We start from the raw sequence: 12,730 nt of genomic DNA on the forward strand, positions 1-12,730 counted from the left end.
TACCCTCAACGAAGACTAAATACAAATTTCAGCAATTTCGGTGGGATATTGAGGCCACAACCTTCAAAATACGAAAACTTGGGAGGTACCGTTCTGTGGGGGGTATATGAAGACTTGCACCGATACCGATAAATTTCAGGTGGAAAATTTTTCACCCCCAACGAACACTAAATACCAAATTTCAGCCATTTCAAAATACCGACAATCAAAACTTCTCGACGCGTCGAACGATATAGCCCATTTTCAATACCAAACATCCTAGGAGTAATTGAATCTTCTATCTATCTTAAAAATTGCGAGCTGTATCAGGATTTCAACAGACGAACGGAAAGACGACTTTGAATTTTATGCTGATCAAGAATATATCTACTTTATAGGGTATTCGACGAATATTTCAATGTGTTACAACGGAATAACAAATTTATTTGTACCCTTCATATTATGGTGGAGGATATAATTATTCCCCAATTAAGTCACTCAAATGCCATTTTGCTCGTTTTGCCACGGAATGCCCCATATATACATTACTAACATGTATCGTACGCAGTTAACGAGTTACCGTGAACAAAACAACAACAAAAACATTTCATTATCATTGACTTTATGACTACTAATTACTAATGTAAGCGTGTTGTTCATACCGTAAATCTGCAATTGACACTTATGGTAGATTTTGTTAGATTTTCTTATCACTAAAGTTTATTGCACTTTAGAAATATTTATTTTAGTTTAATTAATTTATGAAGTGACTAAAATTGTTGCATTTTACCTAAGGTTTCCTCAATGTAGATATGGGATGCTAAGTCTTTTATAAAACGTTCGACCTGTTACAACTTTTTGCGGTTCAAATAAGCGGAATTGTTAAACGATAAACACGCAAACCAATATGACAATTGTGCTTTCAAAGGGTAACTTCGAAATTTTTATATAATAAATGCAATTACAATAAACGTATGAAATATGTAATATATTCGAATATCGTCCACATTATCTACTGGTTTCGCGGAGGCACTTATTGATCACCAAAAAAGCATTTTTTAATGATTTTTTTTACAAGAAATATACCAAACATTTGTAGAAGATTTTTTTCATCTGAAAGGTCACCCACTTTCGGTTTTTTTTTTTTTTTTGTTGAAAAACATTTCATAATGTTCTGACAAATGCCCGCCTACGAAACGCGGTTTTTGCTAAAGCAGTTGCCATCTGTAGCGCGAAAACGAATAAACTGATCAGCATTTGTTTTTGAGGAATTGTGAAGAACCTAATAATCTTGTCCTTAAGCGAAGCGGAATTAAAATGTGGAATGTGGAATTAAAAACATAAATTTTTAAGAAAATGGTGAACACTTAAAGTCATAATTTAGATTTTAACTAAAACAAGTTAAAAACATTAAGTTCGGCCAGGCCAAATTTTTTATACCCTCCACCAAAAACTATTCTGAACTAAAATGGAATAATTAGTTTAATTTTTCGACCACGGATACCCCAAATGCCTAAATTGGTACAAATAATGTATATAAAATGTTCATCATTCTTTTGGAACCATTATATGGGGGACATATGTACCAAAAAATGGACCTATGTGGACGATTTTGGTGGAAAAGTTTTGTGACCGCTCAAGTGTCAAATTACAGCTAGTTCGGTTAAAAATTGTAGCTAAAATCCTCGAAATACCGAAAATCGGGGGTACACTTATATGTGGGCTATACCAAAACATGGACCTATGTTAACGATTTGTGGTGGAAAATTTTTGTGGCCACTGAAAACCTCAAGTGTCAAATTACAGCTAGTTCGGTTAAAAATTTTAGCTAAAATCCTCAAAATATCGTTATTTTCGGCGGAGAATTTTCGGGACCACTGAGCACCTCAAATGTCAAATAACAGCTAATTCGCTCAACAAATTTAGCTACAATTACCAAAATATCTTAAATCGGGAGGTACCGTTATATGGTGGCTATACCAAAACTTGGACCTATCTTGATAATAGTATTGTGGAGAAGTTTTTTAGTCACTGGGAACACCAAATCCCAAATTTCAACTAATTCGGTTAGAAAATGTACCTAAAATAGTTTAAAAAGGGAGGTACCGTTATATGGGGGCTTTACCAAAACATGGACCTATCTTTGCAATTTTTAGTGGAGAAGTTTTTGGTCATTGAGAACTTCAAATGTCAAATTTCATCTAATTCGGTCAAAAAATTAGTTAAAATACTTAAAATCGGGAGGAACCGTTGAATGGGGCCTGTTCCAAGACGTGGACCTATCTCCAACATTTTTGGTGCAGAAATTGTTTGACCTCTTGCAATTCCAAGTGCCAAATTAGAGCCAATTTAGGCTGAATATGTAGCTTAAATCCTCAAAATACCTTATATGGGGGCTATACCGTCAGAGATATACCCTCAGCCTATGTGAATTGAAACTTTCATGTACGGACAGATCGAATATATTTAGGGTCTTTTCAGAATGTTGTGCCCTTTTTGAACATTTGAACATGCAGACAAAAATGTGGATTAGGATTAAAGTTCAAAGTATTGCGGAGAATATACTTGAAGGAATGGACCGACGTAGTTCATGATGAAAGTGGATCTTATTTTGGGAGTCACATCTTTTCGATAGATATCGCGCCCAGTAGTCATTTCAGTGGGTCATCGTATTACTTTTGGCCCAGTTTACCAGGAAGCATGGACTTTCCACAAAATATATAATATCGCTGTAGACAGGACCACAACGAACAGCATCGGTATGCATTTCTAAAAGATCTTCGAACAGACCCTAAACTGCACTTAGACACTATTGTTGACATTTTGTGAAGGAGGTACCCTAAGGAGAGAACCGATATGGGCCATTTTAGAAGTTAAACTAAATTTGGACAAAACATAAGGAGACCCGAAGTTTGGACCAAATTGCTTGCCCTGTTCAGGAGATATCGTGCATATCATTTTAGTGAGATTTTTTAGATATAAGGGTATTCCGGTATTTCCCATCTTCGAACTGAAACTAATCTTATTATAAAATATGACCAAAGCCAAATTTTGGACCAAATCAGTTGATCAGTTCGAGAGTTGTCGTGCTCTCCAGCCACTACATATAGTGCCATAGGGGTTTTTCACACCCTTCGGGCTGTCTTCTCAAGAAGTATGGACTTGCCCCTGAAAAAACGTTTACCGTCGTAATTGAGGCAGCGAATGCAAGTTGCTTAAACAAGAATCAAAGTGATTCGAGAGCAGGTCTTAAAGTGGACTTATCCGAAATTATGTGTGGGAGGTACACTAAGAGTGGACAAATATAAATCATATTCGAACCTGATCTATATCGATCACTCCCTTCAAGAGTTATCGTGCGCAGGTACCTGAAGGAGTGGAGCGATATGGCTTATGTTCGAACTTTAACTAGGTTTGGACAAAATATTACGAAGGCCAAATTTTGGGCCGAATCGACAGATCCGTTCAAGAGTTATCTTGCGCTCCAACCTCTATACACGGTGTCATAGGGGTTTTTTGCACCTTTCAGGCTTGCTAAATATTAAGATGGCTAAATTTTGGACCGAATCGGTTGGTCCGTTCGAAAATTGTCGTGCGCTCTAGCCAGCCGAACATACTTGGGGTCTAAAACCATTATTTTGATTAGGCACATTTTCCCCGTGTGAATGTGTGTATACCCTCGTTAGCAAAAATGCTGAGGGTATAAATATGAAGTGAGTTAAAACTGAAAAAAAATTGCAAATAAACTATGTCAAGTTCTAGTGACCACACAGTAACTAGTAATTCATGCCCTTGTTAAACTAACGGGTTAGTAGGGGTTTTGCAAGTAGTTACGACTACTTTACTTTAGCCTACTGGTAATGCAGAAGGTAGTTTGTTAACATCGGCTCATATGGCTCCCAAATTTTCACTGGGTACACGCAGAGAAAAAATATTATTTATCCAACGATATTCGAAGAGCAAAATATGTATTGTAAAGGTATTGTTGGATTCCGTATGTAGTATTATGAGTCCAACAATAGTTTTTATCAATTACAACAATTGTTTTTGTAAACTGGACTATATTATTCTCTTTTTTATTAATTTTCTCGTTTAGAGTTAAGCTAGATGATCGAAATTTTTTTTGCAACTAAAAAAGGAAAGCCAAGATCTCTAACCAGTCAATAAATTATGTGACCTGGTTTCGCTGTTAGTTGAGCAGCTCTTCAGACATATCAACTGTGAAATGGCTTCTCTGTCCTAGAACTTTTGGTTTTTCAAATGCAAATGTGTTTTTATACAATAACGGATATTTGGCTGTTGAATTGTATTTCTTCACGACAATTTTATTCTCTTCTCTCGATATTCGATGCCGTAAAAAAACATGTTGGTGAGTTTTGTTTGCATGATTTTCTCTTATCTTGGTTTTTATACCCTCAGCCTTTAGGCTAGAAAGGGTATATCAAGAATATTGTCAATTATTTCATATTTCATTTCAGAAAAAAAGGATCAATTTTTTTCGCGCTACATCAACGATTTTTGATATGTAGGTTAAGAAAAAGATTCCCAGTACGAATCTGGTCGCGAGCCAATTTTTGGTTGTTGCGGACAAAAGTTATGGCGCTTTTATTTCGCTTTTTAAGAAAGAAAATATTATAAAAACGCTAATTATTTTAATGAGCACAATTGTTACAAAAAAGTTCTCTCGAAGTGACTTCAGCGAGTAGATTCCATAATACCTGCAACATGTTACTCAGAATTCGCGGAATGTACTTAAAATTGATAAATTATTGAATATAAGTCTACTTTTTTCAAAATTAAGGCCCATTTAGTGATCATAAAATTACATAAAAATTTGTTGTGGATCAAAACTTCACGGCGAATCAAGCGAGACTGCAATCATACAGATTGGTGTTATAATTTCGATGTTACAGCCCAAATAAACACATATTTTGGTCAAAAAATAATTTTCTGTTTGAAAAAATATTTTTATCACATGCATTATGTAGTAGAAAATGTTGTAAAAATTTATAGGAATACTTCCTTCATTTTGCTTAAATCTCCCAACAAAATAGACGGATTTTGCTTTATTGACATTCATATTAAAGCTTTCTTATTAGGGAAGCTAATTGGGTTGATGAGGATATATGTCAAAGCTTCTGAAATGGAAATAGAGGTGAAATAACCCATTTTTATTTATATATATTTTAAAATACGTGTAAATCGCGTAATTATGAAAATCATTTTGCCCGCATGTGATTTTCATGTACAGCAAGACCATATCTGTTAATTTGTATATATTTTTCGAAATTTAATTTGGAGGCTAAGATGTAGCATCAGCTGCATCTTAGCATTAAAATACCTATAAAATATCGCTTATTTGCGCAAAGTGCATACAATTTTTGTCCGCATCCGATTTCAATGTCCACCATGAAAATCTACATCGATATATATCTATTTCAAGGCGATCAATTAGGAGCCGTGGATGTAGCATCACACACTATTTTTTGGGATAAAATGAATGTAGCTCCCTTATCAGTGAAGTTTTAAAATCTCTGTTTCCGCTAAAACGAAGATGCTGTATTAGTTGTTTCATTGCAGTGGAAACGAACCGCAGAAAACGCGATAAAATACGCGATATTTCCAAAAACAATTTTAGGTGATTTTTCTACTTTGGACTTTCTTGTAACTCGCGTTTTAGTGGATGGATTTTCACGGGGAATGATTTATTAGATCCGGAACGTAAAAAACTAAAATGTGCAATCAAGTACGAGGAAATCGAATAACAATTGTAAAAATTAGGCCCAAAAAATATGTTTTTAACAAAAATGTTCGCACAAAATTTCCGCATTTGGATGTAGATTTCTATGAAGCTGTGCAGACTATATTCACATTAGTCGTATCAAACAACTCAGAATCGCAAGTACTACAATCCTATATACGATTTTTTGAAAAACCTGTTTGCGGAATGAAATTAGAAGAAAATTTCAAAAAACACTGTAAATCTGGCTTCAAAATGCCAGCATCATTTAATGGTAGAAGCAGTTCAAATTTTGAAAAGTAATACATTAGTGAGATGATCCTTATTTAGTTTGCTTCTACTTTTACTTTGACAGAAAAATCGAGAGAAGTGTGGTTTACTCACAAATCGAGAGATAACAAAAAAAGACATGGTGGCTTCAACCCATTTTTACCCATTTTTTAACATAAATATAGCCACAGCTTCCACACAATTATTTAATTTGTATGATATAGAACCACAAGTCGCGTATTCTAAAAGGGTAAACTTTGGCTTCAGCTATGTTAAATTTTCAAAAATATTGGTGATATACACTTTCATACGGGCAAAATATGCCTCATCGAAATAATGGTTTTAGACCCCAAGTATGTTTGGACGAAATGTGTTTCAGACAATTTGGAGTTGACGGATATTGCTACCGTCCGTCTGTCTGGCTGGCTGCCGCGCACGATAACTCTCAAACGGATGAACCGATTCGGTTCAAATTTTGGTTTTCGTAATATTTTGTCCAAACTTAGTTTAAGTTACAAGATGAGCTATATCGGTCCACTACTTCCGGTACCTCCCCCACAAAACTTCCAAAATGTTCGGAAAATTTGTGGGCACGATAACTCCTGAAGGGAGTAACCGATTTGGATCATACTTTGCACGTCGTGAAATTTCTACCAGACTTAGATAAGGTTCCAATATGGACTCAATCGGCCCACTCCTTCGGGTACCTCCCACATAAAATTTCGGATATGTTCAGTTTGGGACCTGCTTGTATTTACTTCCCCCCATACGACGGTACAAGTTTCATCAGGGGCAAGTCCATACTTCCTGAGAAAATGGCCGGAAAGGTGACACACAAGATGGGCTATATCGGTCCACTCCTTCAGGTACCTCCCCCACAAAACTTCAAAAATATTCGGAAAATTTTTGCGCACGATAACTCTTGAAGGGAATGACCGATGTAATCCATACTTTGCACATCCTAAAATATCTACCAGATATAGATCAGGTTCGAATATGGACTAGCATGGACAGAAGTTCCAAAGTCGTAACTCAAAACCTAGTGCGAGTTCTAGCCAATCAAAAAGAAGGTGTAAAGGTCTGCCATATAAACTCACAGAGTCTAGTAAATAAAGTCGATGAATTTAGGTATATTTTTGAGAACTCAGGTATTGACTTCATCTGTATATCGGAAACTTGGCTTAAATCGTCAATTCCGAACAGTTTTATAAGTCTGCAAGGTTACACAGTGTTTAGGTGCGACAGGCAACGTCGTGGAGGAGGTGTTGCAATTTATGCAAAAAACATTCTAAACGTAAAGCTATGCAAGAAGTCAACGTCCGAAGAAAAAATTGAATATGTTTTTGTTGAGTTCAAATCGCATGATAAAAAATGCTTATTGGGTCTGTTTATCGTCCAATTAATACTGTTGATCTTGGGCAACTTCATAATACCCTAGAAACATTAACTCTGGGTTACAACGAAGTTATAATAGCTGGCGATTTTAACTCAAACACCCTAACAGATTCATCACTAACAAACAATATGATTGCTCTTGACTTATATGCCACTAACACCACAACCCCTACACACTTCTCTTCCTCAGTTAGCACTCTTCTTGATATTTTCTTTGTAAACAATTTATCAAATGTCCTCCTCTATGATCAAGTGTCAGCACCTTGTTTCTCTAAACGTGATTTAATCTTTCTCACCTATTCTTTCTGTTTCAATGAGAACGAACAAACATTCCTCTACCGAGACTACAGAAATTTAAACATCGGTTATATAGAGGATATGTTTTGTCAAATCAATTGGAATGACTTGTACCGGTTTAATACAGTGGATCAGCAACTCCACTTTATTCAAGAAAATATACTATTTTTATATAATGCGACAGATCCTCTTAAAAGAAAAAGAATCACTCCGAATACAAAGCCTTGGTTTAACTCGTACATCAAATCGATTATTGTTGATAGGGATAAAGCATACTCCAGGTGGAAACGGTTTAGAACCCCTGAACTTTACAATGAATTTCGATCCGCAAGAAAAATAGTAAATAATTCCATCAAATCTGCAAAGAAGCGTTTTTATTTCAATCAATTCAATTCAGCATTAGATTCAAAAAGTAAATGGAAGATAATCAGAGATATTGGCGTCGTTAAAACGAAGGCATTTGATACCTGCCCCGCTGATTCTATGGATTTGTTAGAAATATTGATTCATCATCTACTGGTGAGAGTGATTTCGAATTTAGATGTGTTTCACAGGAAGAAGTTCAAGATTATTTTAAACAAGTGAAATCGAATGCCGTCGGACCTGATGGAGTTGATCCAAAATTTGTCCGCATAATTTTTCCGCGTTTGTTACCATACATCACACACTTTTTCAATACTATTCTGTGTTCTAGCACTTACCCCAGCCTTTGGAAAGAAGCAAAATTTGCCCCTGTTCCCAAATCCGATATGGAATATAGACCTATCGCTATTCTCCCTTATATCTCCAAAATATTCGAAAAAATCATACATCAACAAATATCAGAGTATCTGCACCGAAAATCTCTACTATCCGATATGCAATCCGGCTTCCGCGCTAATCACAGCTGCATTACTGCCTTAACTGAAGTCTCGGAGGCAATAAGAAGTGAAATTGATGATAACAAAGTGAGCTTCCTTGTGTTACTTGACCACTCTAAAGCATTTGACACTGTCGATCATAACAACTTGTGTCTTAAACTTCGCTTTTTGTTTAAATTTTCCATAACTTCGGTACGTCTTTTAATGTCGTATCTTAGCAATCGGTCTCAGTCTGTATACACTGGAACGATGATATCAAAACCACTGTCAGTGGTTAAAGGAGTACCACAAGGATCTATAATAGGGCCACTCCTGTTTTCTATGTATGCCAACGGTCTTCCTCATCAGTTGATATATAGTAAAATCCACATGTATGCAGACGACGTGCAAATCTATCAAAGCAGCCCCATAAACAACATTAATCAATGTGTTCAACGTCTTAATGATGATCTGAAGAGAGTATGCAAATGGGCCAATGCTAACGGTCTTTTTTTAAATCCCAAAAAATCCAAATGTATCATTATCTACAAAAATAAAAATGTTTGCTTACAAAATGTTGATATATTAGTTAACAATGAAAAGGTTGAAATAGTATCCAGCGCGAAAAATTTGGGTGTGACATTCAATAGTTCTTTGAGTTGGAGTAACCACATTAATACAGTTGTTGGACAGACATATGCCAAGCTTCGGACATTGTGGCTAACTCATTCCTACACACCACCTAATATACGATTGATATTGGCAAAAACATTTTTGGTCCCAAGCTTGTTATACGGCTGCGAGCTTTATGCGCATTGTGATGCAGGCAGTCGAAGAAAATTAAATGTTGCTTTTAATAGCATAACTCGTTATGTGTACGGTATAAGTACATCCCAACACATTTCATCATTTAGGAATTCTCTATATGGCTGCAGTTTCAACAACCTCCTGAATCTGAAATCCTTATTATTTCTTCATAACATAATCTATAAACAAAAGCCAAAATATCTTTATAACAGACTTAGCTTTGTCAGATCAAACAGAGGTAAAAGGCTGATACCGTTGAGACGTCGAAGTCTGGTATCTGAAAGACAATTTCTTATTGGGACCATACGCCTTTGGAACTCTTTACCATATAATCTGCAAGGCACCAGCAATCCACACATATTCAAAAATACCGTCCTTAACTATCTTTCATAGTATGTTTTGTTTTTAACCTTTCTCTTAAATTTCAAATATATTATGTTTTTCGTTTTTTTATTTTATTTAAAACCTGTTTTGTAATGTAAACGTTTAATTCATTATAATTATGTAATTCTTAATATTATTTAGTTATTCGGATATAATTCTGATGTAATAATCCTGTACTGTAATTTATAAGACAGCAGTCTTTTTGTGCAGGATGATGTCACAAATAAATAAATATATTTGTCTACTCCTTCTGGTACCTCTCACACAAAATTTCGGATAAGTTCACTTTTAGACCTGCTCGCGAATCACTTTAATCTTTGTTGAAGCGATTTGCATTCGCTACCCGCAGTACGACGGTAAAAGTTTTTTCAGTGACAAGTCTATATTTCTTGGGAAAGGTGTAAAAAACCCCTGTGTCACCATATATGGAGGTCAGAGAACACGATAACTCTTGAACTGTTCAACCGATTTGGTCCAACATTTGGTCTTCGTCATACTATATCCAAACTTAGTTTCATGGGCAATACCGGTCCACAACTTTCGGTACTTCTCCCCAATATTTAAAAAATGGGGCAACCAATTTGGTCCATCAAAATTTATCAAAATTTAGTTCAAATTCTAAAATGGCCCATATCGGTCCTCCAAAGTATACCAAAGTTATGTGGAAAGTGTAGATGCTAATTATATATAATCAAATAAAAAATTTCAGTAACAGGTTTTCACGGCTAACAATAGTGTTTGTAAAAAATCTAGATTATGATAGTTCCTACCATCCATATTGTTAACGATTTTTAGAATACTGCGGAATTTCGCAAGTTCTTTTTGTTGTATATGTTTGGAGCAAAATACAGTATTTTTGGATTTGCAATTAAATGCTTCAACAAAAGAAATAAATTGTTGGTACAAAAAACATATTCTTGTTCCAAAAAAAGCGAAAAATATTTTTTCTCTGCGTGTAGATCAACAATAAGTGTTCCTATACAAATCGGACAATAACCTTTGACCACCATCATAATGCTTTCAATATTTCTTCTAGGACCCTTCATAGGACAACGACATGTTCAAGCCGTATTACTTTTCGCTTGCATTGCAGTAAATTATATGATCAAATATAATGCCAGCATAGCACTGGTGGCTATGACAAATGCCGAAACCACCAATCCCAATTTTCCGGTATGTAGTACCATCGCAACACTTATAACAAAAACATGTTGAATTTACAATAATTTTCTCCCAAACAGGAATACAATTGGAATGAAATGGAAAAATCCTACATTCTATCTAGCTTTTATTGGGGTTATGTTGTCACACAATTTCCTGCAGGCTATGCATGTAGGCGTTTTGGAGCAAAAATGGTGTTGTTGGTGTCAACGTTTGGTTCAGCTGTGGCAGCTATAATTGTACCATTCACCGTCAATTGGGGTGGTTGGCAAATATTTTGTGTAACCCGTGTATTGCAGGGATGCTTTCAAGGCTTTGATTTACCTTGTGTTCACGCCCACTTGGCCCTATGGAGTCCAGTGGAGGAACGAAATCGTTTAGGCGCCTTGGCCAGTTCGGGTATTGAGTGTGGAACTGTTATGGCAATGTTTATAAGTGGTCTAATTGCAACATCAAGTTTGGGTTGGCCAGGCATATCTTATGTATCGGGTGCCGTTGGTATAGCATGGTGTGTTTTGTGGCAAATATTTGCCGCCAATTCGCCGAGTAAATCAACATTTATTACCACAAACGAACGTAGTTACATTGAAACATCTATAAATGCCATGAAGGAGTCGGAAACCACGGTGACAAAACAACCAATACCCATACCATGGAAGGCAATGCTACATTCATCACCCTTCTGGGCATTGCTGATAGTAAGAAGTGCCGAAAATTGGGGATTTTCTGCCATACAGGCAGAACTTCCCGCCTATATGAATGGTGTTTTCCGCATGGACATGAAAAGTAACACCCTGTACTCAGCTTTACCCTATATTGTTCTATGGATATTGTCTTATTGTTATTTAATATTGGCGGATATTTTGCTGAAGTACAAACTACTTTCCCTCAGTGCTTTGAGAAAAACGTTTAATACCGTGGCGTTTTGGATACCAACAGTGGGCCTAATTGGTGTGGGATTTCTTGAGGCAGATCAACAATCCTGGGCCATCATTTTAATGATTGCCAGTGTTGCCATAAATTCTGGCTGTACAATTGGTAGTGGTTTGAATTCAATTGATTTGTCACCAAATCATGCTGGCGTATTGACAAGTGTTACAAATGCTGTGGCAAGTATAATGCCAATATTAACTCCACTGGTGGCGGGTGCGATTGTAAATGATGAGGTAAGTTGGATAATAGTTATTATATATTCTCTGAGATATTGAAATATATGTCTAATATAATTACTTTTTGTCTTTAGAGTGATCGTGTTCAGTGGCAGATTGTCTTTGCCATCACCGCAGCAGTATTCTTTGTGGGGAACTTGGTCTATATCATATGGGGAACGGCTGAGCTGCAGGTATGGGATAACCCTGACTTCCTTAAACATGAATATGTTAACAATGAACCTAATGTTAGTCATTTAGAAAATGGAAAATAATTGTGATAATTATAATTTTACGAAATTTTATGATATTTTTAATCTTAGTGTCTAAGATAGTACTTGAAATGCATTTACTTTCCTTTTGATGATATATAAAAATTAATAATATTAATAATATTAATAATATTAATATTAATAATATTAATAATATTGCTTGTGAAAACTATTGCTCTGTTCCAGAACCTGCATTTTGAATTTTTTAACAAAATTTATTAAAGAAAAAAAGGTCAAGATTTAAAAAAAAAAAAACAAATAAAAAAGTATCAGACGGCTTTGCCAACAGAGATATACTCTCAGCATGTGTGGATTGAAATACTTTTTCCCAAAAAAAACTTATGTATTTAGGAGGGTTTTCAAAAAATTTGCGGGGATATCTATAGATAGGACATTTTTTATCACACTAGCCTACGAAAAATATAATATCGCTGTAAA

General features: G+C 35.5%; 1 protein-coding gene across 1 annotated transcript; it reads left to right on the forward strand.

Annotated features, from left to right (window-relative positions):
* Positions 1–792: 792 nt before the first annotated feature.
* Positions 793–12,413, forward strand: LOC141405228 (putative inorganic phosphate cotransporter). The gene is made up of 4 exons (XM_073989323.1): positions 793–908; positions 10,748–10,884; positions 10,953–12,038; positions 12,116–12,413. Exons 1-4 carry the CDS (start codon positions 887–889, stop codon positions 12,293–12,295), a joined length of 1,425 nt encoding a protein of 474 aa, XP_073845424.1. The 5' UTR covers positions 793–886; the 3' UTR covers positions 12,296–12,413.
* Positions 12,414–12,730: the final 317 nt, after the last annotated feature.

The sequence above is a fragment of the Musca autumnalis genome, unplaced genomic scaffold (genome assembly GCF_047663935.1).
Source record: "Musca autumnalis isolate F117 unplaced genomic scaffold, ASM4766393v1 scaffold_5, whole genome shotgun sequence".
In the NCBI taxonomy this organism is placed as follows: domain Eukaryota; kingdom Metazoa; phylum Arthropoda; class Insecta; order Diptera; family Muscidae; genus Musca; species Musca autumnalis.